Source organism: Astyanax mexicanus, chromosome 2, assembly GCF_023375975.1.
Source record: "Astyanax mexicanus isolate ESR-SI-001 chromosome 2, AstMex3_surface, whole genome shotgun sequence".
In the NCBI taxonomy this organism is placed as follows: domain Eukaryota; kingdom Metazoa; phylum Chordata; class Actinopteri; order Characiformes; family Acestrorhamphidae; genus Astyanax; species Astyanax mexicanus.
This window is the reverse complement of record NC_064409.1, coordinates 66787475-66809934: the sequence shown is the minus strand read 5'-3', so window position 1 is coordinate 66809934 and position 22460 is coordinate 66787475. Positions and strand designations below refer to the sequence as shown.

General features: G+C 37.7%; 5 protein-coding genes across 5 annotated transcripts in view; all 5 read left to right on the top strand.

Moving 5' to 3' along the window:
* The first annotated feature begins 2000 nt into the window (after positions 1-2000).
* On the top strand, positions 2001-4867 carry LOC125799048 (protocadherin alpha-3-like). Its single transcript, XM_049474810.1, has one exon. The coding sequence runs from the start codon at positions 2353-2355 to the stop codon at positions 4774-4776; it is 2424 nt and encodes an 807-aa protein (XP_049330767.1). The 5' UTR covers positions 2001-2352; the 3' UTR covers positions 4777-4867.
* Positions 4868-5697: 830 nt separating this feature from the next.
* LOC111193084 (protocadherin alpha-3-like) lies at positions 5698-8519 on the top strand. Its single transcript, XM_049474817.1, has one exon. The coding sequence runs from the start codon at positions 6030-6032 to the stop codon at positions 8412-8414; it is 2385 nt and encodes a 794-aa protein (XP_049330774.1). The 5' UTR covers positions 5698-6029; the 3' UTR covers positions 8415-8519.
* Positions 8520-10211: 1692 nt separating this feature from the next.
* Positions 10212-22460, top strand: part of LOC103030246 (protocadherin alpha-C2) — a 124127-nt gene continuing 111878 nt past the window's right edge. Inside the window, exon 1 of the mRNA XM_022672058.2 lies at positions 10212-12735. Within this exon, the coding sequence (XP_022527779.2) occupies positions 10381-12735 (2355 nt within the window). The 5' untranslated portion in view covers positions 10212-10380. The remainder of the gene's footprint in view (positions 12736-22460) is intronic.
* Positions 14483-17871, top strand: LOC125799051 (protocadherin alpha-8-like). The gene has a single exon (XM_049474813.1). The coding sequence runs from the start codon at positions 14652-14654 to the stop codon at positions 17046-17048; it is 2397 nt and encodes a 798-aa protein (XP_049330770.1). The 5' UTR covers positions 14483-14651; the 3' UTR covers positions 17049-17871.
* LOC125799054 (protocadherin alpha-8-like) lies at positions 19475-22235 on the top strand. Its single transcript, XM_049474816.1, has one exon. The coding sequence runs from the start codon at positions 19742-19744 to the stop codon at positions 22124-22126; it is 2385 nt and encodes a 794-aa protein (XP_049330773.1). The 5' UTR covers positions 19475-19741; the 3' UTR covers positions 22127-22235.

Below are 22460 nucleotides of genomic sequence, written 5' to 3'. Positions count from 1 at the left end.
ATCTCACATTGTTTGCTTGTGATATAAGATTTTTTTAACATATTTTTGGGGGAAATGTATTTTTTTTAAATCACACCGGCATTAGTATGTTTCTACACCTTGAATCCACCTGTGGTAAATTGTGTTGACTGGACATGATTTGAAAAAGGACACTTATCTATGTAATGTCAGTGCCAAAACCAAGCCATGCGGATTAAATGACTGCCTGTATAGCATAAAGAGAAGTTTGTGTAGTAGTTCAGACCACTGAGGCCTCCTTAATTCAAAAATAGAAGATGTTTAAAACAAACAAAAATAGATGTTTTATGGACATTGCAACAGTCCTCTTGGGCAACTACTTAAGGAACTCCAGCTGTCTTTTACTAAAAAGAGGCTTCAGTTTGAACACTCTGCCATAAAGCCTAGATTTACGGTATGCTGGAATATTAATTGAGCTTCTGGAAGTTGCTTCTGTCTGTACACGTGACCACTGAGTTCTTGTTTAATTCTCTTTACCAACGCCTTGCTGTCCTAATTACTTGGTGTTAGCTCTGATATTTATTGGCTAGCTGTTTGACCAGGATGTGGTATTGTTTGCAGAACGATAGTGAAATTTGTTTTTAGTACAAGGGCACAAAACTAAATGTTTAAAAATGGGTCTGGAGACTTTACAAACACATTATATGCAAGTGTGAAAAAAACAACACTTGATACCAGTGTCACACTCTATATTGTAGCTAAACTGCTTGCAGTTTTTTTTTCAATGCACACCTAATTTTAAGTGCTAGAGTAGGCTTTAATTGCGGAAGTAGACCCTCCATGCGAACAACTGGAAAAACAGGTTGCTCTCCATGGTGCTGAAATGCTTAAGATTGTGTACTCGGTAGCCTTGAGTTACGTGTTTTCTCCCTTTCTTAAATGTGGTTTTACTAGGTTTATTGTTGTTGTTTATTGTAATGGTATATATCTGACTACCCATTTATTTAACCACATTAGATGCAAATTGACCAGTAACTGAACGGTGCCTTTGGACACGTTGCATGATTCATGTTTCACTATCTTACAGTGTGTGTACAACAAAAACTGAGCTGTGATGAGTTTGATGTGCTTTGTACTGGACGTACCATTGAGCAAAGCCACTACACGTTAAATATGGAGGTTTTAGGTAAAACGAATCTGTAACATTTGTACTATGAAACAACAAGGACAGAAACTATGCTGGTGCCTGTATATAAGATTGGTCGTCTTTTACTTTTTCACATTTGTTTTGTTTGGGCAAAGACACGTTTCTGAGGAGCAGAAAAGACGATTTTTGGAAAAAACATGAAGACAATAATATATTTTATCTGAACTTTATTTTGAATTAGTTTCAGTATTTTTATAATATTGGATCTTCTATAATAATAATAATAATAATAATAATAATAATAATAATAATAATAATAATAATAATAATAATAATAATAATAATAATACAATGAGAGCAAAATAAGTAAATAAAATTGCAATTAATTCTTATTTTATATTGTTCAAAATATTCATCAGCAGTCTTACACTTGTTACCCTATCATTTAGCATTGCTCTATCAGATCTTATATTTTAAAATGCGCAGTGTTAATATAAGTCATTGCAGTAAAAGACTACGCACTAACCTCTAATTTGAATTGTAGCAGTCCCCAGATTTCGGATTCTTGGATATGTTGTCTAAAATAGGGCTGCAATGATTAGTCGGTATAATCCACAATGTCGATTTTAAAAATGTAAACGCTGCAAATTGCAGCGTCACTAATAGGCATTTACTACACAAATTTCTGAGGACAGAACCTCCATTGAAGAAGGGGTAATAGGCTCGTTAACGAAGTTTACACTCATTTATGTCTCCACAAGTGCCCAAATACAACAGATAACATATTTATTGACTAAATCTATAAGACTTTTTACATTTACTTTCCATATTTACTAACATCTTATATAATCATTTAAATCCCAAGTTCAGTTTTTTTTTTAAACTGATGAAGGGCACTGCAGAGTCATTGACTAATTAACTAATGAACAAATATTCATCAGATTGGTCAACTACCTTTAGTTAGAACCCTATTCTAAAATCATAAAAGGGTACTTTACTGTTCATGTAATAAACACTAAGCTCGCGAGATGTCAGTACAAACTAATTTTAAGATTTCAGCAGTTCAAACACATCCCGCCCTCTTTTTGCTCTTTGCGTTCAGTCTAACAAAAAGTATCTTGAGGCAATTCAGAGGTTGCCTCATATGTCGTTTATTTGTTGTACATAAGGCGTCTTGTGTTCTACACAACTGGTATACGTAGATTATTAGTAATAATTCGTTGAAACGCAATTGTTCTACCCATAAAATGGAACAAAAAGGACGCGCATCATGGAGGAAGGCGCTGATGGCTTTTTTGCTGCTGTTTGGAAGAGCGGTTTCCGCACATATACGATATTCCGTTTTCGAAGAGCAGAAGCTTGGCACACTGATCGGAAATATAGCAAAGGATTTAGGAATTGATCAAAGAGTTTTACAAGATAGAGGATTTCGGATTGTGTCGACAACAGGAGAGTCGCTGTTCAAGGTAAATAATGATGGAGGGCTGTATGTATATGGAAAAATAGACAGAGAAGAGGTTTGCAAGAAAAGCAGCACTTGTTTTATAAATTTAAAAATCGCTCTTGAAAATCCACTGGAGATTCATTATGTAGCAGTAGACATTCTGGATATGAACGACCATGCACCAACATTCAACCAAAATGAAAAACGATTAGAAATATGGGAATCAGCATTACCTGGTGCTCGATTTCAGCTCCAGGCCGCCCAGGACCCTGACAGCGGGAGCAATTCAATTCAAAATTATAGACTGAGTCACAACGATCATTTTCGGCTAGAAGTCAAGGATCGTGACGACGATGGTAAAATTCCCCTGTTGTTATTACAAAAACCATTAGACAGAGAGATAACAAAGAAAATTAAACTGATAATAACTGCTGTAGATGGTGGGAAACCACCAAGATCTGGAACAATGGCGATAAACGTAGATGTGTTAGATATAAATGATAATGCTCCTGTTTTTACTAAAGATATTTATACTGTCATGGTGAATGAAAACGTTCCAAAAGGTTCGATTGTAGTGCAGGTGAACGCTACAGATTCAGATGAGGGCTTAAATGGCGAGATCGTCTATTCCATGAGCAATAATATCAACAATAAAATTCAAGACCTTTTTGAAATAAATCAGATCACCGGAGACATTATTGTGAAAGGATTATTAGATTTTGAAGTTAAAGACAAATACGAGATAGATATACAAGCATCAGATAAAGGACTTGTACCAATGACATCAGATAAAAGTGTAACTATAAAGATTGTTGATTTAAACGATAATAATCCAGAAATTGAGGTGACGTCGTTTACGAGAGAAATCCCAGAAGATTCCAGATCTGGCACAACTGTTGCTTTGATAAGTGTCTCTGATTCAGACTCCGGAATGAACGGAAAAGTATTATGTTCAGTCCCCGAAAACATACCTTTCAAACTAATGCCATCATCCCATGAAAATGTTTACTCATTAGTCACAGAATCATCGCTTGACAGGGAAACTACAGTTCAGTATGATATTACAATACTCGCAAAAGACACAGGAGTGCCGCCCTTGTCCTCAGTGAAGACTATAACTGTTAAAGTTTCAGATGTGAATGACAACAGCCCTCAGTTTTCTCTTTCTGCTTACACGTTTTACGTGATGGAGAACAATATTCCAGGCACGTCTTTATTTTCTGTGACTGCTTCTGACCGGGATTCAAATGAAAATGCAATTGTCAGTTATCATATTTGGAGAGAAAATGATGATGGAAATGCATACGCCTCATTTATCAATATTAATTCGGAAAACGGAGAGATTTACGCGCTGAGAAACTTTGACTTTGAATTAGTTAAAACCTTCCAATTCAAAGTCACTGCAAGAGATTCTGGAACTCCACCACTGAACAGCAACGTCACGGTGAACGTCTTCATTCTGGATCAGAACGACAATGTTCCAGTGATCTTGTATCCAGTCAGCTCTAATGGATCTGCTGAAGGTGTGGAGGAGATTCCCCGCAATGTGAACGCAGGACATTTAGTGACCAAAGTGAGAGCCTATGACGCAGATATAGGATACAATGGCTGGTTATTATTTTCACTGCAGGAAGTGAGTGACCACAGTCTGTTTGGTTTGGACCGCTATACTGGACAGATAAGGAACCTCCGATCATTCACAGAAACTGATGAAGCTCTGCATAAACTGGTCATACTGGTCAAAGACAATGGTAATGTGTCACTTTCAGCAACAGCGACTGTGATAATCAAAATTGTGGAGCCGAAAGAGGCTTTTGCCTCTTCTGATGTCAAAAGCTCAGTACAAGATGAAGAAGACAATGATGTTACATTTTATCTGATCATCACTTTGGGCTCGGTCTCAGTGCTTTTTGTGATCAGTATCATTGTCCTGATCGTGATGCAGTGCTCCAAATCTACAGACTATTCCTCCAAATATTTACAAGATACAAATTATGATGGGACACTGTGTCACAGCATCCAGTACAGATCAGGAGATAAACGTTACATGTTAGTTGGACCCAGAATGAGTATTGGTTCTACTATTGCCCCAGGCAGTAATAGGAATACTCTGGTCGTGCCAGATCAAAGGAGAAGGTCATCTGGAGAGGTAAGATTAAAAACTAGAACGTGCATCAAAAATGTAAATGTGCAAATGAATTGTGCAAATATAAAACTAGAACACTAAATCAAATGCAATACAATGAGGCAAACAATAGACAATTACTGCAGCAGTGTCATACTGAAACAGTACATTGTGAATGTGTGTGTGTGTGTATAATAGAATAAGGTTCATGTGTCTATGTAAATATATATTGTGCAAAATGTAACATGCTATAATGGATAAGTATCTGCAATGTCAGTTATATAGCAATGCACCTATAATGTGTGTGGTAATAACCTTGATAGTGTTTTTTATGTGTGTGGTAATGTTGGGGCAGTTGAATGACATTTTAGACACTCATATAAATGTTGTGAAAAAAGTAGTTTACTTTGACATTATTAAAGTAGTAATTATTAATTATTATTAGGATTTGGCATCATCTGTAGCAGTTGCCAATATTAGTATTGTCCCACAGCAATTGTGAACATTTTGGGCTGCTTTTAGCTTTGACTCATGAAGATAATGTAAGGGAACTGTCCAGAAATGTGGTTCTGAATGTTGTGGACTGGATGGTCGTATAACCCCTTTGTTCCTCCCGTGTTCTGCGATCTGCAGAAATGGGTTTACTAGTGTTTCTTTTGTAAAGGCATAACCTCAAAGTTAGAGAACTCTTTTAGGTACTAAATAATACTTTTCTTGCAAACTTGCATAAATATGATCTTGTGCATAGAATATAACAATGCTTTCCACTACTCTCTTTTGTCTGACTGCTATGGTTTCGCAAAAATCTCATATCTTCAAAACGTTTTATGTGAAAGGAAAGAGCATTTTAACCTTACCTAACTGTGTGTATATATATACATATATATATATATATATATATATATATATATATATATATATATATATATATATATATATATATATATGTATATATATATATATACATATATATATATATATATAAATGTGTGTATATACATATATATACACACATTTGAGTGACACTAACAGGAAAGAACTATAAAATAACAACTGATCAATTTAAAATAGGATTACTCGCTACATATTTTTCTTGTAGTAAATCGTGGAATCGCACGGTGTCAGTGTAAACTAAAAAAACGCTTCTGACGCGTTTGACTCCCAAACTGAACCACCTCATCATTTTGAAGCACATCTTTTTGCACGGCTCATCGTCACAGAGAAGGTGCATTTCAGTGTTCATCGGATTACAAATTTAAATTCAATGTGATGAAGTGAATGAGAACTAATATGGGAATTCAGTGTGTGGATTATCTCTGCTAACGTGGACGTACACTGGACTAATTTCTCTTAAAATGGAACAAAGGCGTTCCGCTTCATGGCGACTGAAGCTGGCTTGTGCAGGATTGTTACTCTTATTTTGGAGAGGGGTCTTTGCACAGATGCGATACACGGTTCTTGAGGGACAGAGGAATGGCACTGTTGTTGGAAACATCGCAAAGGATTTGGGTATTGATCAGAGAACTTTAAAAGAACGAGGATTTCGTATCGTATCAACGACAGGGGAAACTCTGTTCAGGGTAAATCGGAATGACGGAGTCTTGCACGTGAATGGGAAGATAGACAGAGAGGAGGTGTGCGATAGGAGCACTTCGTGCTTGATTAATCTAAAAATTGCTCTTGAAAATCCTCTGGAAATTCATTATATAACAGTTGAGATAGATGATATAAATGATCACGCACCGATATTTCCCGAGAAAGAAAAGCGATTGGAAATATCCGAAAACGCCGTAGCTGGTGCGCGTTTTCAGCTTCAAGCTGCACGCGATGCAGATAGTGGGGTGAATTCAGTGCAATTATATAAACTCAGTCAAAACGAACATTTTAGGATCGATATTAAGGACCGCGGTGAGGATGGAAAGATACCATTTTTAATTTTGCAGAAACCACTAGATAGGGAAACCAGTTCTAAACATAAGATCCACCTTACCGCGCTGGATGGTGGAAGACCCCAGAAATCGGGCACAATGGAGATAATTGTGGATGTGATCGATGTAAATGACAATGTGCCGGTATTTACAAAAGACGCTTACTCTGTAAAGCTTAGTGAAAACGCCCCGATTGGCACCGCTGTCATTCAGGTCAATGCAACCGATGCAGATGAGGGTACAAATGGTGAGGTATTTTTTAGTTTTGGACATGACGTGGACAGTAACCTGCTCAGACTTTTTGATCTAGACCCAGTTACAGGTGAGATAGTAGTGAAAGGACCAATAGATTTTGAGCAAAAATACCAATATGAGATTGACATTCAGGCTTCAGATAAAGCATCAGCACCACTAACCACAGAAAAAAGCATTTTTATTCAAATTGTTGATGTGAATGACAATGCCCCAGAAATTGAAGTAACGTCATTGTCAGTTGCGATAGCAGAAAACTCAAAGCCTGGAACAACAGTGGCATTAATTAGTGTGAGTGATTTGGATTCTGGAATGAATGGAAAAGTGTCCTGCTCAGTACCTGAAGATATACCTTTCAGTTTAATGCAATCCTCACAGAAAAACATTTACTCATTAACAACTACATCATCACTGGATAGAGAGAAAACATCCCAGTATGACATTACATTAACTGCTAAAGATGCAGGGCATCCACCATTGTCTTCTATTAAAACGATTACTGTATTTGTTTCAGATGTAAATGATAACAGCCCAGAGTTTTCTCTAAACCCTTACACTTTTTATGTACCTGAAAATAATGTACCAGGTATGTCGCTGTTCTCTGTCTCTGCTCATGATCTTGATTTAGATGAAAATGGTGTAATAAGCTACCACATTTGGAGAGACCCTGCTCAAGAAAATAAGTATGCATCTTTTCTAAACATAAACCCTGAAACTGGGGAGATATATGCACTGAAAAGTTTTGACTTTGAAACTATTAAATCATACCAGTTCTATATTGTAGCTTCAGATTCAGGAACTCCATCACTGAGTAGCAACGTTACAGTTAATGTGTTCATACTGGATCAGAACGACAATGTTCCAGTGATTTTGTATCCAGTCAGCTCTAATGGATCTGTTGAAGGTGTGGAGGAAATTTCCCGCAATGTGAACGCAGGACATTTAGTGACCAAAGTGAGAGCCTATGATGCAGATATTGGATACAATGGCTGGTTATTGTTTTCACTGCAGGAAGTGAGTGACCACAGTCTGTTTGGTTTGGACCGCTATACTGGACAGATAAGGACCCTCCGCTCATTCACAGAAACTGATGAAGCTCTGCATAAACTGGTCATACTGGTCAAAGACAATGGCAATGTGTCACTTTCAGCTACAGCAACTGTAATTATCAAAATTGTGGAGCCCAAAGAGGCTTTTGCTGCTTCGGATGTTAAAAACTCAGTACAAGATGAGGAAAACAATGATGTTACATTTTATCTGATCATCACTTTGGGCTCGGTCTCAGTGCTTTTTGTGATCAGTATCATTGTCCTGATCGTGATGCAGTGCTCCAAATCTACAGACTATTCCTCCAAATATTTACAAGATACAAATTATGATGGAACACTGTGTCACAGCATCCAGTACAGATCAGGAGATAAACGCTACATGTTAGTTGGACCCAGAATGAGTATTGGTTCTACTATTGCCCCAGGCAGTAATAGGAATACTCTAGTTGTGCCAGATCACAGGAGAAGGTCATCTGGAGAGGTAAGATTAAAAACAAATATTTGCCAATAAATTCCAAAACTTGAATGTTCATCATAAATCTAAATGTGAAAATCAATTGTGCAAATATAAAACTAGAACACTAAATCAAATGCAATACAATGAGGCAAACAATAGACAATTACTGCAGCAGTGTCATACTGAAACAGTACATTTTAAATGTGTGTGTGTGTAATGGAATAAGGTTCATGTGTCTATGTAAATATATATTGTGTAAAATGTAACATGCTATAATGGATAAGCATCTGCAATGTCAGTTTAAAAATATGTGAACACAGCAAGAGTGAGAATATGTTCCAGTTCAGTCCCTGTGTCTTGAGTGTGTGTGTGTGTGTGTGTGTGTGTGTGTATGTGTGTGTGTGTGTGTGTATATATATATATATATATATATTTGTGTGAAGAATCACTTTCATTCAGTTTTTAGTTGTTTATCTGGTTGAGGTGTAAAATGACCTTGAGGTAAAGCTGTTGTAGAGTCTAAGGCTGGTGGATTGGTTGTTCCAGTGTCTTCTACCAACAAAACTACAGGCTTTTTCCCCAAATATACAAGATACAAATTATGATGGGATACTGTCATAGCATCCAGTGCAGATCAGTAGATAATTGACACATGTATGTTGGACCCAGAATAAGCACTCATTCTAGTGTATTCCTATGCAATAATTGGTAAGCACCCCCTCTTGTTTCCAGATTTTAGAAGGATGTTGTTTGGAGAGAATTATAAAGAAATAAAGTATCTACCAGCCATTTTTACAAATAACTCTATTTTTTACAGAACCATTTTAACAATGAAAGTCTCTCAATGTTGTTAAACATAGCTATTATATATTTGTGCAAAATGGCAGCACACCTATAATTTGTGTGGTAATAATCTTGATAGTGTTTTCTTTTTATGTGTATGGTAATGTGTGGGCATTTTGATGACATTTTAGACACATATAATAAGCGCAAATATTAAGAAAAAAAAGTAGTTTACTTTGATATTATTAAAGTAGTAATTATAGATTACTATTAGGATTAGGCATTATCTGCTGCAGTTGCCGATGCTATTATTGTCCCACAGGAATTGGAAACATTTTGGGATGCTCTTAGCTTTAACTCAAGAAGATAATGTAAGGGAGCTGTCAGAAGTGTGGCTCTGAATGTTGTGGACTGGATTTATAAACCCATTGTTCCTCCCGTGCTGAGATTTATCTTCCTTGCCTGAGTCAGAACATTACGATCTCTTTAAGATACGTGAACCTGGTGAAAATATGAGTAGTAGCCGATCTGCAGAAATGGGTTTACTAGAGTTTCTTTTGTAAAGGCTTAACCTAGACAACTCTTTTAAGTACTAAATAATAAATGTTTTACTAACTTGAATAAATACGTTCTTGTGCATAGAATTAAAAAAAAAATGTTCTAGTTCACTACTTCTTTTGGAGCACTGCTATTGTCTCGCCAAACTGTTATATCTCTAAAATGGCAATTGTACAAGGAAAATCAAAACGCATATTTAACTTCAACTAACTAGGAGTTATTGAAAAGATTTTGATCCACTATGTTTAAACCATTTTGTTGGTCGACCCATTGTGGATAGTGTACATTACAGATTCAAAGTATGTCAAAACGAAAACATGCAACAAAAAAAAAATAAATAGTAAATATACGAAAGAAAAGAATTATAAAAATAGCATCTGATCTATTTTTGAACAGGATTGCTCGATGCTACTTTTTGTTGTGCTAAATTGTGGAATCGCATGGTGTCAGTGTAAACTAAGATAATGCTTGTGACGCGTTTGACTCACAAACTGAACCACCTCATCATTTGGTTGCACGTCGTTTTACACGGCGCATCGTCACACAGAAGGTGCCATTCAGTGTTAATCGTTTTACTAATTTGAGTGTAATAAGATAAAGTTAACGAGCACTAATATGGGAATTCAGTGTGTGGATTGTCTCTGTTAACGTGGAAGGACTCTGAACTTATTCGTAGAAAATGGAACAAAGGCGTTCCGCATCATGGCGACGGAGGCTTGCTTGTGCAGGATTGTTACTTTTATTTTGGAGAGGGGTCTTTGCACAGATACGATACTCGGTTCTTGAGGAACAGAGGAATGGTACTGTGGTTGGAAACATCGCAAAGGATTTGGGTATTGATCAGAGAACTTTAAAGGGACGAGGATTTCGTATCGTATCAACGACAGGGGAGCCTCTCTTCAGGGTAAATCGGAATGACGGAGCCTTACATGTCAATGGGAAGATAGACAGAGAGGAGGTGTGCGAGAGGAGCAGTTCGTGTTTAATTAATCTAAAAATCGCCCTTGAAAATCCTCTGGAGATCCATTATGTAACAGTTGAGATAGTTGATATAAATGATCATGCACCGATATTCCCCGAGAAAGAAACGCGGTTGGAAATATCAGAAAATGCCGTAGCTGGTGCGCGTTTTCAGCTGCAAGCTGCACGCGATGCAGATAGCGGAGTAAATTCAGTGCAAATATATAAACTTAGTCAAACCGAACATTTTCAAATCGAGATTAAGGAACGCGGATTGGATCGAAAGATGCCTTTCTTAATTTTGCAAAAAACACTAGATAGGGAAATCAGCTCTAAACATAAGCTTCTACTTACCGCGCTAGACGGCGCAAGACCTCAGAAATCGGGCACTATGGAGATAATAGTAGATGTCATAGATGTGAATGACAACGTGCCCGTATTTACAAAAGACTCTTACTCTGTAAAGCTTAGTGAAAACGTTCCAGTCGGTACAACAGTGATTCAGGTTAATGCAACTGACGTAGACGAGGGTTCAAACGGTGAGCTTTTTTACATTTTTGGCCATGATGTAGACAATGACCTACGTAGAATTTTTGACCTAGACCCCCGTACAGGTGAAATATTTGTAAAAGGACCAATAGATTTTGAGCAAAAAGACCAATATGAGATTGATATCCAGGCATCAGATAAAGCATCAGCACCACTGACCACAGATAAAAGCATTCTTATCCAAATTGTTGATGTAAATGATAATGCGCCGGAAATTGAAGTTACGTCATTGTCAACTGCAATACCAGAAAACTCAAAGTCTGGAACAACAGTGGCATTAATTGGTGTGAGTGATTTGGATTCTGGAATGAATGGGAAAGTGTTCTGCTCAGTACCTGAAGATATACCTTTCAGTTTATTGCAATCCTCACAGGAGAACATTTACTCATTGGTAACTAAGTCATCACTGGACAGAGAAAAAACATCCCAGTATGACATCACATTAAGTGCTAAAGATGCAGGGCATCCACCATTATCTTCCATTAAAACGATCACTGTATTTATTTCGGATGCAAATGATAACAGCCCTGAGTTTTCCCTAAACCCTTACACTTTCTATGTACCTGAAAATAATGTACCAGGTATGTCACTGTTCTTTGTGTCTGCTTATGATCTTGATTTAGATGAAAATGCTGTAATAAGCTACCACATTTGGAGAGACCCTGCTGAAGAAAATAAGTATTCATCATTTTTAAATATAAACCCTGAAACTGGGGAGATATTTGCACTGAAAAGTTTTGACTTTGAAATTATTAAATCATACAAGCTTTATATTGTAGCATCAGATTCAGGAACTCCATCACTGAGTAGCAACGTTACAGTTAATGTGTTCATTCTGGATCAGAACGACAATGTTCCAGTGATCCTGTATCCGGTCAGCTCTAATGGATCTGCTGAAGGCGTGGAGGAGATTCCCCGCAATGTGAACGCAGGACATTTAGTGACCAAAGTGAGAGCCTATGATGCAGATATAGGATACAATGGCTGGTTATTATTTTCACTACAGGAAGTGAGTGACCACAGTCTGTTTGGTTTGGACCGCTATACTGGACAGATAAGGACCCTCCGCTCATTCACAGAAACTGATGAAGCTCTGCATAAGCTGGTCATACTGGTCAAAGACAATGGTAATGTGTCACTTTCAGCTACAGCGACTGTGATAATCAAAATTGTAGAACCCAAAGAGGCTTTTGCTGCTTCTGATGTTAAAAGCTCAGTACAAGATGAGGAAGACAATGATGTTACATTTTATCTGATCATCACTTTGGGCTCGGTCTCAGTGCTTTTTGTCATCAGCATCATTGTCCTGATCGTGATGCAGTGCTCCAAATCTACAGACTATTCCTCCAAATATTTACAAGGTACAAATTATGATGGGACACTGTGTCACAGCATCCAGTACAGATCAGGAGATAAACGCTACATGTTAGTTGGACCCAGAATGAGTATTGGTTCTACTATTGCCCCAGGCAGTAATAGGAATACTCTGGTCATGCCAGATCGCAGGAGAAGATCATCCGGAGAGGTAAGATTAAAATGAATTACTCAATAAATTCAAGAACTTAAACCTGCATCTCCTTTTGATGTACCAAGTGGTGATTTCAGGATTTACCACTTCATATCCTGTTTTACCCTGTTGACACCTTTATGATTATTTAGGCATTTTCAATTAGCATTATTTGCTTTAATATTTAGCACATTGCATTGCATTTGTCAATATTATTTTTTTTACACAATAGAATTGTCTGATAACATGTTTGTTGTTTGCCACTATCTATACAATAAACTATCCACAAAAAGTGTACATTATAACACCTTTTCTAATCACTCTTGATTTTGTTCATCAAGGTGTTTCTCTGTGGCAGTATGTACAATATAGACGACATAAGGTGCAAAAATTCAAACAAGTTTTGCAAACATAAAACAAGAAAACATCAGTGACTCCAATACAATGAGGCAGACATTAGACAATTACAGCATAGTGTAGTGCCAACACAATCCTTTTTTTCAGTCTGGGATGACTGTGGGTTAAAGCTTTTTGCAAAGTCTGACATTGATGGATGGATGCTCCAGTATATTCTGCAAGGCAAATATACAGACTATTCCACCAAGCACTTTTAGGATGCAAATCATGAAGGACACTGTCCTAGCATACAGTACAGATCAGGAGATAAATGATACATGTATGTTGGACCCAGAATAAGTACTTGTTCTACTATATTCCTAGGCAGTGACGGGTAGGAACACTATAGTTGTCCCAGATTGCAGAAGGAGATTGTCTGAAATGAAATAAATTAAGACACAGAGCAACTTCTAGTTATTTTCACAGATAAGTATATTTTTTACAGCACCATTTAAAAATCTCTCAATGTTATTAGATGTAGCTATTTTGTGTTTGTGTAAAATGGCAAGTACTCTATGCTTTGTTTGATGATAATCATGATAGCGGTTGTTTTTTTTGTATGGAAACGTTGGCCTTTCTGATAACCTGTTAGTGTCTTTGTGATAATGAACGGTAAGCACTTAGAAAAAAGTGCAGTTAACTTTGACGTTTTTACTGTAATACATATTGATTACTATTAGGCACTTTCTGCTGCAGTTGGCAAAGTTTTTATTGCCCCAATACAGTTGTGGAGATTTTGGAAAAGGGCAGACATTTTCTGCAACTTTTAGCATCAACTTATAAAGATTATGTCAGAGAGTTGTCTAGAAATGTATTTCTGAACATAGTTGACTGACAATGGTCTTACAGACCCAATTGTCTTTTCGTTTTGGAGTTTTGTCTAATCTCGCTGGTTTGAGTCAGTACATAAGAAGCCAGTTTACACAGGTGATAAAAATATAAGTATTGAGCGATGTACAGAAATAGATTTAGAGTGGGGTTCTGTAGTAAAGATATGATAAATAAATGAATGGCCCCTCAAAGTTAGAGAAGCATTAAATTTTACAATTCTTGCTAATTGGCTCACTTCGTGTCTTGAAAATAAATTTAAATATTTTTACTAGACAACTGTTTACTTTGAATCACTGCTAGGTACTAAGACGTTGTTCCACTATATTTTAGACAGGTTCTGTTGGTCGACTCGTAATGGAAAATGTACAACACAGATTCGATTTTTTTTTTTTTTGCGCGACAGTGACGGAAATCGTGTATAATAAATAACACATTTAAATGTTTTTCCTGTAGTAAACTATGGAAACGCACGGTGTCAGTGTAAACTAAAAAAATGCTTTTGCTGTGTTTGACTTACTAGCAGAACCACCTCATCATTTGGGTGCATACCTTTTTATACATCGCATTGTCAAAGAAGGAGCATTTCTGTGTTGACCGAATAATTCATTTGAAGTCAGTGAGATTAATTTAATGAACACTAATATGGGAACGCAGTGTGTGGATTATCTCTGCTAACGCGGACGAACTCTGGACTAATTTCTCCTAAAATGGAACAAAGGCGTTACACATCATGGCGAACGAAGATTGCTTGTGCGGGACTATTACTTTTTTTTTGGAGAGGCGTTTTTGCACAGATACGATATACGGTTCTTGAGGAGCAAATAAATGGCACTGTTGTTGGAAACATCGCAAAGGATTTGGGTATTGATCAGAGAACTTTAAAAGAACGAGGATTTCGTATCGTATCGACGACAGGGGAACCTCTGTTCAGGGTAAATACGAATGATGGAGCCTTACGTGTAAATGGGAAAATAGACAGAGAGGAGGTGTGCGAGAGGAGCAGTTCGTGCTTGATTAATCTAAAAATCGCACTTGAAAATCCTCTCGAGATTCATTATGTAACAGTTGAGATAGTTGATATAAATGATCACGCACCGATATTCCCGGAAAAAGAGAAGCGATTGGAAATCTCAGAAAACGCCGTGGCTGGTGCGCGTTTCCAGCTTCAAGCTGCACGCGATGGAGACAGTGGAGTGAATTCAGTGCAAATATATAAACTAAGTCCGAACGAACATTTTAGAATCGAGGTTAAGGATCGCGGTGCGGATGGAAAGATACCATTTGTAATATTACAGAAACCGCTAGATAGAGAAACCAGTTCTAGGCATAAGCTCCACCTTACCGCGCTGGATGGTGGGAGACCACAGAAATCGGGCACAATGGAGATATTAGTGGATGTCATAGATGTAAATGACAACATGCCAGTTTTTACTAAAGACACATACTCTGTAAAGCTTAGTGAAAACGCTCCGATTGGCACAGCTGTGATTCAGGTTAATGCAACCGATGCAGATGAGGGTGCCAATGGTGAGGTATTTTTTAGTTTTGGACATGACGTGGACAGTAACCTGCTCAGACTTTTTGATCTAGACCCAGTTACAGGTGAGATAGTTGTGAAAGGACCAATAGATTTTGAACAAAAAGACCAATATGAGATTGATATTCAGGCATCAGACAAAGCGTTGGCACCACTGACTACAGAGAAAAGCATTCTTATTCAAATTGTTGATGTAAATGATAATGAGCCAGAAATTGAGGTGACTTCATTGTCAGTTGCAATACCAGAAAACTCAAAGTTGGGAACAACAGTAGCATTAATTAGTTTGAATGATTTGGATTCTGGAATGAACGGGAAAGTGTTTTGCTCAGTACCTGAAGATATACCTTTCAGTTTAATGCAATCCTCACAGGAGAACATTTACTCATTGGTAACTAAGTCATCACTGGACAGAGAAAAAATATCCCAGTATGACATCACATTAACTGCTAAAGATGCAGGGCATCCACCATTATCTTCCATCAAAACTCTTACTGTGTTCATTTCCGATGTAAATGATAACAGCCCAGAGTTTTCCTTAAACCCTTACACTTTTTATGTACCTGAAAATAATGTACCCGGAATGTCGATGTTCTCTGTGTCTGCTCATGATCTAGACTTTGACGAAAATGCCATAATAAGCTACAACATTTGGAGAGACCCTGCTCAAGAAAATAAGCATTCATCTTTTCTTAATATAAACCCTGAAACTGGGGAGATATATGCACTAAAAAGTTTTGACTTTGAAACAATTAAATCATACCAGTTCTATATTGTAGCTTCAGATTCAGGAACTCCATCATTGAGTAGCAACGTTACAGTTAATGTGTTCATACTGGATCAGAACGACAATGTTCCAGTGATCTTATATCCAGTCAGTTCTAATGGATCTGCTGAAGGTGTGGAAGAGATTCCTCGCAATGTGAACGCAGGACATTTAGTGACCAAAGTGAGAGCCTATGATGCAGATATAGGATACAATGGCTGGTTACTGTTTTCACTGCAGGAAGTGAGTGACCACAGTCTGTTTGGTTTGGACCGCTATACTGGACAGATAAGGACCCTCCGCTCATTCACAGAAACTGATGAAGCTCTGCATAAACTGGTCATACTGGTCAAAGACAATGGCAATGTGTCACTTTCAGCAACAGCGACTGTGATAATCAAAATTGTGGAACCCAAAGAGGCTTTTGCTGCTTCTGATGTTAAAAACTCAGTACAAGATGACGAAGACAATGATGTTACATTTTATCTGATCATCACTCTGGGCTCGGTTTCAGTACTTTTCGTGATCAGTATCATTGTCCTGATCGTGATGCAGTGCTCCAAATCTACAGACTATTCCTCCAAATATTTACAAGATACAAATTATGATGGGACACTGTGTCACAGCATCCAGTACAGATCAGGAGATAAACGCTACATGTTAGTTGGACCCAGAATGAGTATTGGTTCTACTATTGCCCCAGGAAGTAATAGGAATACTCTAGTTGTGCCAGATCGCAGGAGAAGATCATCTGGAGAGGTAAGATTAAAAAGAATAACTGCCCATAATTTCCAGAACTAGAATATACAGCTCACTTTGCTGTAAAATGATGAATTCAGGATTTACCTCTTTACCTTCTACTGAACTCTTTTGACATCATTTAAAAGTATTTTAATATTTTAAATTAAGTATACATTGTAAAATGTATTTTATATTTTGTGAGCCGCCGGGGCGGGTGTGGGGGACCAAACACACCGAGACCAGTATAACTTAAACAACCCCGAAGGGGAATTTATTTAGAGTCTTTCACAGACAAAAGGAAAAAGTTCAGTCTTTAGCTCTGCAGCCCACTCCTTGTGGGATCAGCTGGGGCAGGGTCGGAGGCTGAGTCCAGAGCCAGTCCGCAGGAGGGTATGAGCTCCTCTTCGGGCTGGCAGAAGGGTCCTGGAGTCCCGGACGCGGCGGCTCACACTGCGGGTCAGGATTCTGTAGGGAGGACAGAGTGGAGGAGCAAGAAAGAGACGGACAGAGAGCCAGCGTTAGTGTCGTCTTGGAGGCTCCCCTCCTAGAATGCCGTTTCAGCAGCCTTTTTGTGGGGCTGCTGAGTGGAGTTGAGAGGCTGCCAGCCGTGCAGCACTCAGTGTCTTCCAGCCGTGCTCGGAGGGCGGGGCTGTCCCGCCTGCTGGTGTTTTTCCACCACTGTCCCACCAGTGGTGCTGAACGGTGGCCACGCATGGGAAGGCGGTGCAGCTGGGAGCTGTCCGGTGCTGAACGGCGCTCTGTTTCCAGCGTCCTCTCTCCTCGAGGTCGGCGCCGCAGGCCACAATTTGCATTTATCAACATTGTAGTAGAATTCAAAACTAAAGAATTCTCTAACAACATGATTTTGTGTTGGTATCTCTAAATATTTTTACCCTAAAATAATACATTGTAATATTTGCTTGATATATAATATAGACCTCATAAAGTGCAAATGTGCAAATTTATTGCGCAAACATCAAACTAGAACACTAGAGTAAATGCCACACAATAAGGCAGACAAAAGTCAATTAAAGCCGAAAAAGTACATTGTGAATGTGTGCATGTGTCTTTGTGAATATGTAGCGCAAAATGTAACATGCTGTAACAGATAGATATGTGCAATGTCAGCTTATAAACATGTGAACATATGTAAATACAACAGGAGTGATAATTCGTTCCAGTTCAGTCTGTTTTTTAATTGTGTGTGTGGAATACATTTTTATTTAGTATTTTTTTGTTTAGTTTTTTTTTTCTAGCTGAGGAGTCTAATTACTTTTGCCTAAAGCTGTTGCAAAGTCTGACACTGATGGATTGGATGCTCTAGTATCTTTTGAACACAAATATACAGACTATTCCTCCCAGTACTTAAAAGATACAAATTATGATGGGATATTGTGTCATAACAGCTATTGCAAATCAGGAGAAAAATTATACATGTATATTGGACACAGCAAAATAACTCGTTCTACTCTAGTCCTAGGCACCAATTGGTGGGAAAACTCTAGTGGTACAAGATTCTAGAAGAATGTTGTTTGGAATGAAAATATTAAGAAAAATGCAATACCATTTATTTTCACAGATAATCCCAATGGTTTTTACATCACAATTTTAACCATGAATGTCTCTCAAACATAGCTATTTTATGTTTGTGTAAAATGGCAAATCATTAATACTTTGTGGTGATAATCTTGATAGTGATTTTCTTTTTTTATTTGTTGGAATTTATTGGAAATGTTGTGTAGTTTATATGACATTTTAAAGAGTCAATGAAAATAATTGGTGAGTGTTGAGAGAAAAAAACTTTCATATTATTAAAGTAATATTTGTTAATTACTATTGGACATGTTCTGGTGCAGTTGCTAATATTAGTATTTTCTCACAGCAGTTGTAGAAATTTTGGAAAAGTACAAAACGCTTGTGCTGATGTTAGCATTAACTTATAATGAAAGAGAGCTGTCCAGTAAATGTGGTTCTAAATGTTGTGGACTGTGTATAATCTTGGGAACCCAAAACTCTGATGAGGTTTAACTTAATCTTCCCGGTCTGCGTCAGAATATTAGAATCTTCAAGATACGTTATTCTGGGTAAAAAAAATAGAAATTGATTTTCTAAAAGGTCGTTTAGTAAAGGCATAACCGCAAAGTTAGAGAACTCTTTTAAGTATTACATTAGACCATTTTTGCTAACCTGCTTTAATTTGATCTTATGCGTAGAATTTACAAATGCTTTTACTTGGCAACAGTTTGTTTTGGATCAATGCTAGTGTCTCTCGAAAGTCTCATATCTCCAAAATGAAACTTTACAGGTGAAAGGAAAATGCGCTTTTATTAACCTAACAGGAAGTTATTAACAAAAACATTTCTGTTTTTCCACCGACTGTGGACAGTGTAAAGTACAGATTCATAGTATGTCAAAATTATTGTATTTTTGCGCGACTGCAACAGAAATAACTATATCCTATTTTTAAATAGGATTGCTCGCTATATACATTTCTTGTAGTAAAATGTGAAATCGCACGGTGTCAGTGTTAACTAAAAAAATGCTTCTGCTGTTTTCGACTTACTAGCAGAACCACCTCATCATTTGGGTGCATACCTTTTTGTACATCGCATTGTCAAAGAAGGAGCATTTCTGTGTTTACCGAATAACTCATTTGAGTTTGGTGAGATTAATTTTGTGAACACTAATATTGGAATTCAGTTCGTGGATTATCTCTGCTAACGTGGACGAACTCTGGACTAATTTCTCCTAAAATGGAACAAAGGCGTTACGCATCATGGCGACTGACGCTTGCTTGTGCGGGACTAATACTTTTATTTTGGAGAGGCGTTTTTGCACAGATACGATATTCGGTTCTTGAGGAGCAAGTTAATGGCACTGTTGTTGGAAACATCGCAAAGGATTTGGGTATTGATCAGAGAACTTTAAAAGAACGAGGATTTCGTATCGTATCAACGACAGGGGAACCTCTGTTCAGGGTAAATCGGAATGATGGAGCCTTACATGTAAATGGGAAGATAGACAGAGAGGAGGTGTGCGAGAGGAGCAGTTCCTGCTTGATAAATCTCAAAATCGCACTTGAAAATCCTTTGGAGATTCATTATGTTACAGTTGAGGTCGCAGATATAAACGATCACGCACCAATATTTCCCGAGAAAGAAAAGCGATTGGAAATATCAGAAACCGCAGTGGCTGGTGCTCGTTTTCAGCTTCAAGCTGCACGCGATGCAGATAGTGGAGCGAATTCAGTGCAACTCTATAAACTCAGTCCGAAAGAACATTTTCGAATCGATATTAAGGACCGCGGTGCGGATGGAAAGATACCATTTTTAATATTGCAGAAACCGCTAGATAGAGAAACCAGTTCCAGGCATAAACTCCACCTTACCGCGCTGGATGGTGGAAGACCTCAGAAATCGGGCACAATGGAGATAATTGTGGATGTGATAGATATAAATGACAACATGCCGGTTTTTACAAAAGACGCTTACTCTGTAAAGCTTAGTGAAAACGCCCCGATTGGCACAGCTGTTATTCAGGTCAATGCAACCGATGCAGATGAGGGTACGAATGGTGAGGTATTTTTTAGTTTTGGACATGATGTGGACAGTAACCTGCTCAGACTTTTTGACCTAGATCCTGTTACAGGTGAAATAGTTGTGAAAGGACCAATAGATTTTGAGCAAAAAGACCAATATGAGATTGATATCCAGGCATCAGATAAAGCAACAGCACCACTGACCACAGATAAGAGCATTCTTATCCAAATTGTAGACGTAAATGATAATGCACCGGAAATTGAAGTGACGTCATTGTCAGTTGCAATTCCAGAAAACTCAAAATCTGGAACGACAGTTGCATTAATTAGTGTGAGAGATTTGGATTCTGGAATGAATGGGAAAGTGTTCTGCTCAGTAACTGAAGATATACCTTTCAGTTTAATTCAATCATCACAGGAGAACATTTACTCATTAATAACTAAGTCATCATTGGACAGAGAAAAAACATCTCAATATGACATTACATTAAATGCTAAAGATGCAGGGCATCCACCATTATCCTCCATTAAAACTCTCACTGTGTTCGTTTCTGATGTAAATGATAACAGCCCAGAATTTTCCCTAAACCCTTACACTTTTTATGTACCTGAAAATAATGTACCAGGTATGTCAATGTTCTCTGTTTCTGCTCATGATCTTGATTTAGATGAAAATGGTGTAATAAGCTACCACATTGTGAGAGACACTGCTGAAGAAAATAAGCATTTATCTTTTCTAAATATAAACCCTGAAACTGGGGAGATATATGCTTTGAAACGTTTTGACTTTGAAAATATTAAATCATACCAGTTCAATATTGTAGCTTCAGATTCAGGAACTCCATCAATGAGTAGCAACGTCACAGTAAATGTGTTCATACTGGATCAGAACGACAACGTTCCAGTGATCTTGTATCCAGTCAGTTCTAATGGATCTGCTGAAGGTGTGGAGGAGATTCCCCGCAATGTGAACGCAGGACATTTAGTGACCAAAGTGAGAGCCTATGATGCAGATATTGGATACAATGGCTGGTTATTGTTTTCACTACAGGAAGTGAGTGACCACAGTCTGTTTGGTTTGGACCGCTATACTGGACAGATAAGGACCCTCCGCTCATTCACAGAAACTGATGAAGCTCTGCATAAACTGGTCATACTGGTCAAAGACAATGGCAATGTGTCACTTTCAGCTACAGCAACTGTAATTATCAAAATTGTGGAGCCCAAAGAGGCTTTTGCTGCTTCTGATGTTAAAAACTCAGTACAAGATGAGGAAAACAATGATGTTACATTTTATCTGATCATCACTCTGGGCTCGGTTTCAGTGCTTTTTGTGATCAGTATCATTGTCCTGATCGTGATGCAGTGCTCCAAATCTACAGACTATTCCTCCAAATATTTACAAGATACAAATTATGATGGGACACTGTGTCACAGCATCCAGTACAGATCAGGAGATAAACGCTACATGTTAGTTGGACCCAGAATGAGTATTGGTTCTACTATTGCCCCAGGCAGTAATAGGAATACTCTGGTTGTGCCAGATCGCAGGGGAATATCATCCGGAGAGGTAAGATTAAAAAGGAATAGTTGCCAATAAATTCCAAAACTAGAATATGCATCATAAATGTAACTGTGCAAATTAATTATGCAAACATAAATCTAGAACACTAAATCAAATGCAATACAATGAGGCAAACAATAGACAGTTACTGCAGCAGAGTGTCATACTGAAACAGTACATTGTAAATGTGTGTGTAATAGAATAAGGTTCATGTGTCTATATAAATATATATTGTGCAAAATGTAACATGCCATGACGGATAAGTATCTGCAATGTCAGTAAATTATGTGAACTCAGCAAGAGTGAGTATATGTTCCAGTTCAGTCCCTGTGTCTTGAGTGTGTGTGTGTGTGTGTTTGTGTGTGTGTGT

Bases quoted from the DNA above. Each gene is read 5' to 3' on its own strand.
- LOC125799048 (XM_049474810.1), top strand. From the start codon at position 2,353: ATGGAACAAAAAGGACGCGCATCATGGAGGAAGGCGCTGATGGCTTTT.
- LOC111193084 (XM_049474817.1), top strand. From the start codon at position 6,030: ATGGAACAAAGGCGTTCCGCTTCATGGCGACTGAAGCTGGCTTGTGCA.
- LOC125799051 (XM_049474813.1), top strand. From the start codon at position 14,652: ATGGAACAAAGGCGTTACACATCATGGCGAACGAAGATTGCTTGTGCG.
- LOC125799054 (XM_049474816.1), top strand. From the start codon at position 19,742: ATGGAACAAAGGCGTTACGCATCATGGCGACTGACGCTTGCTTGTGCG.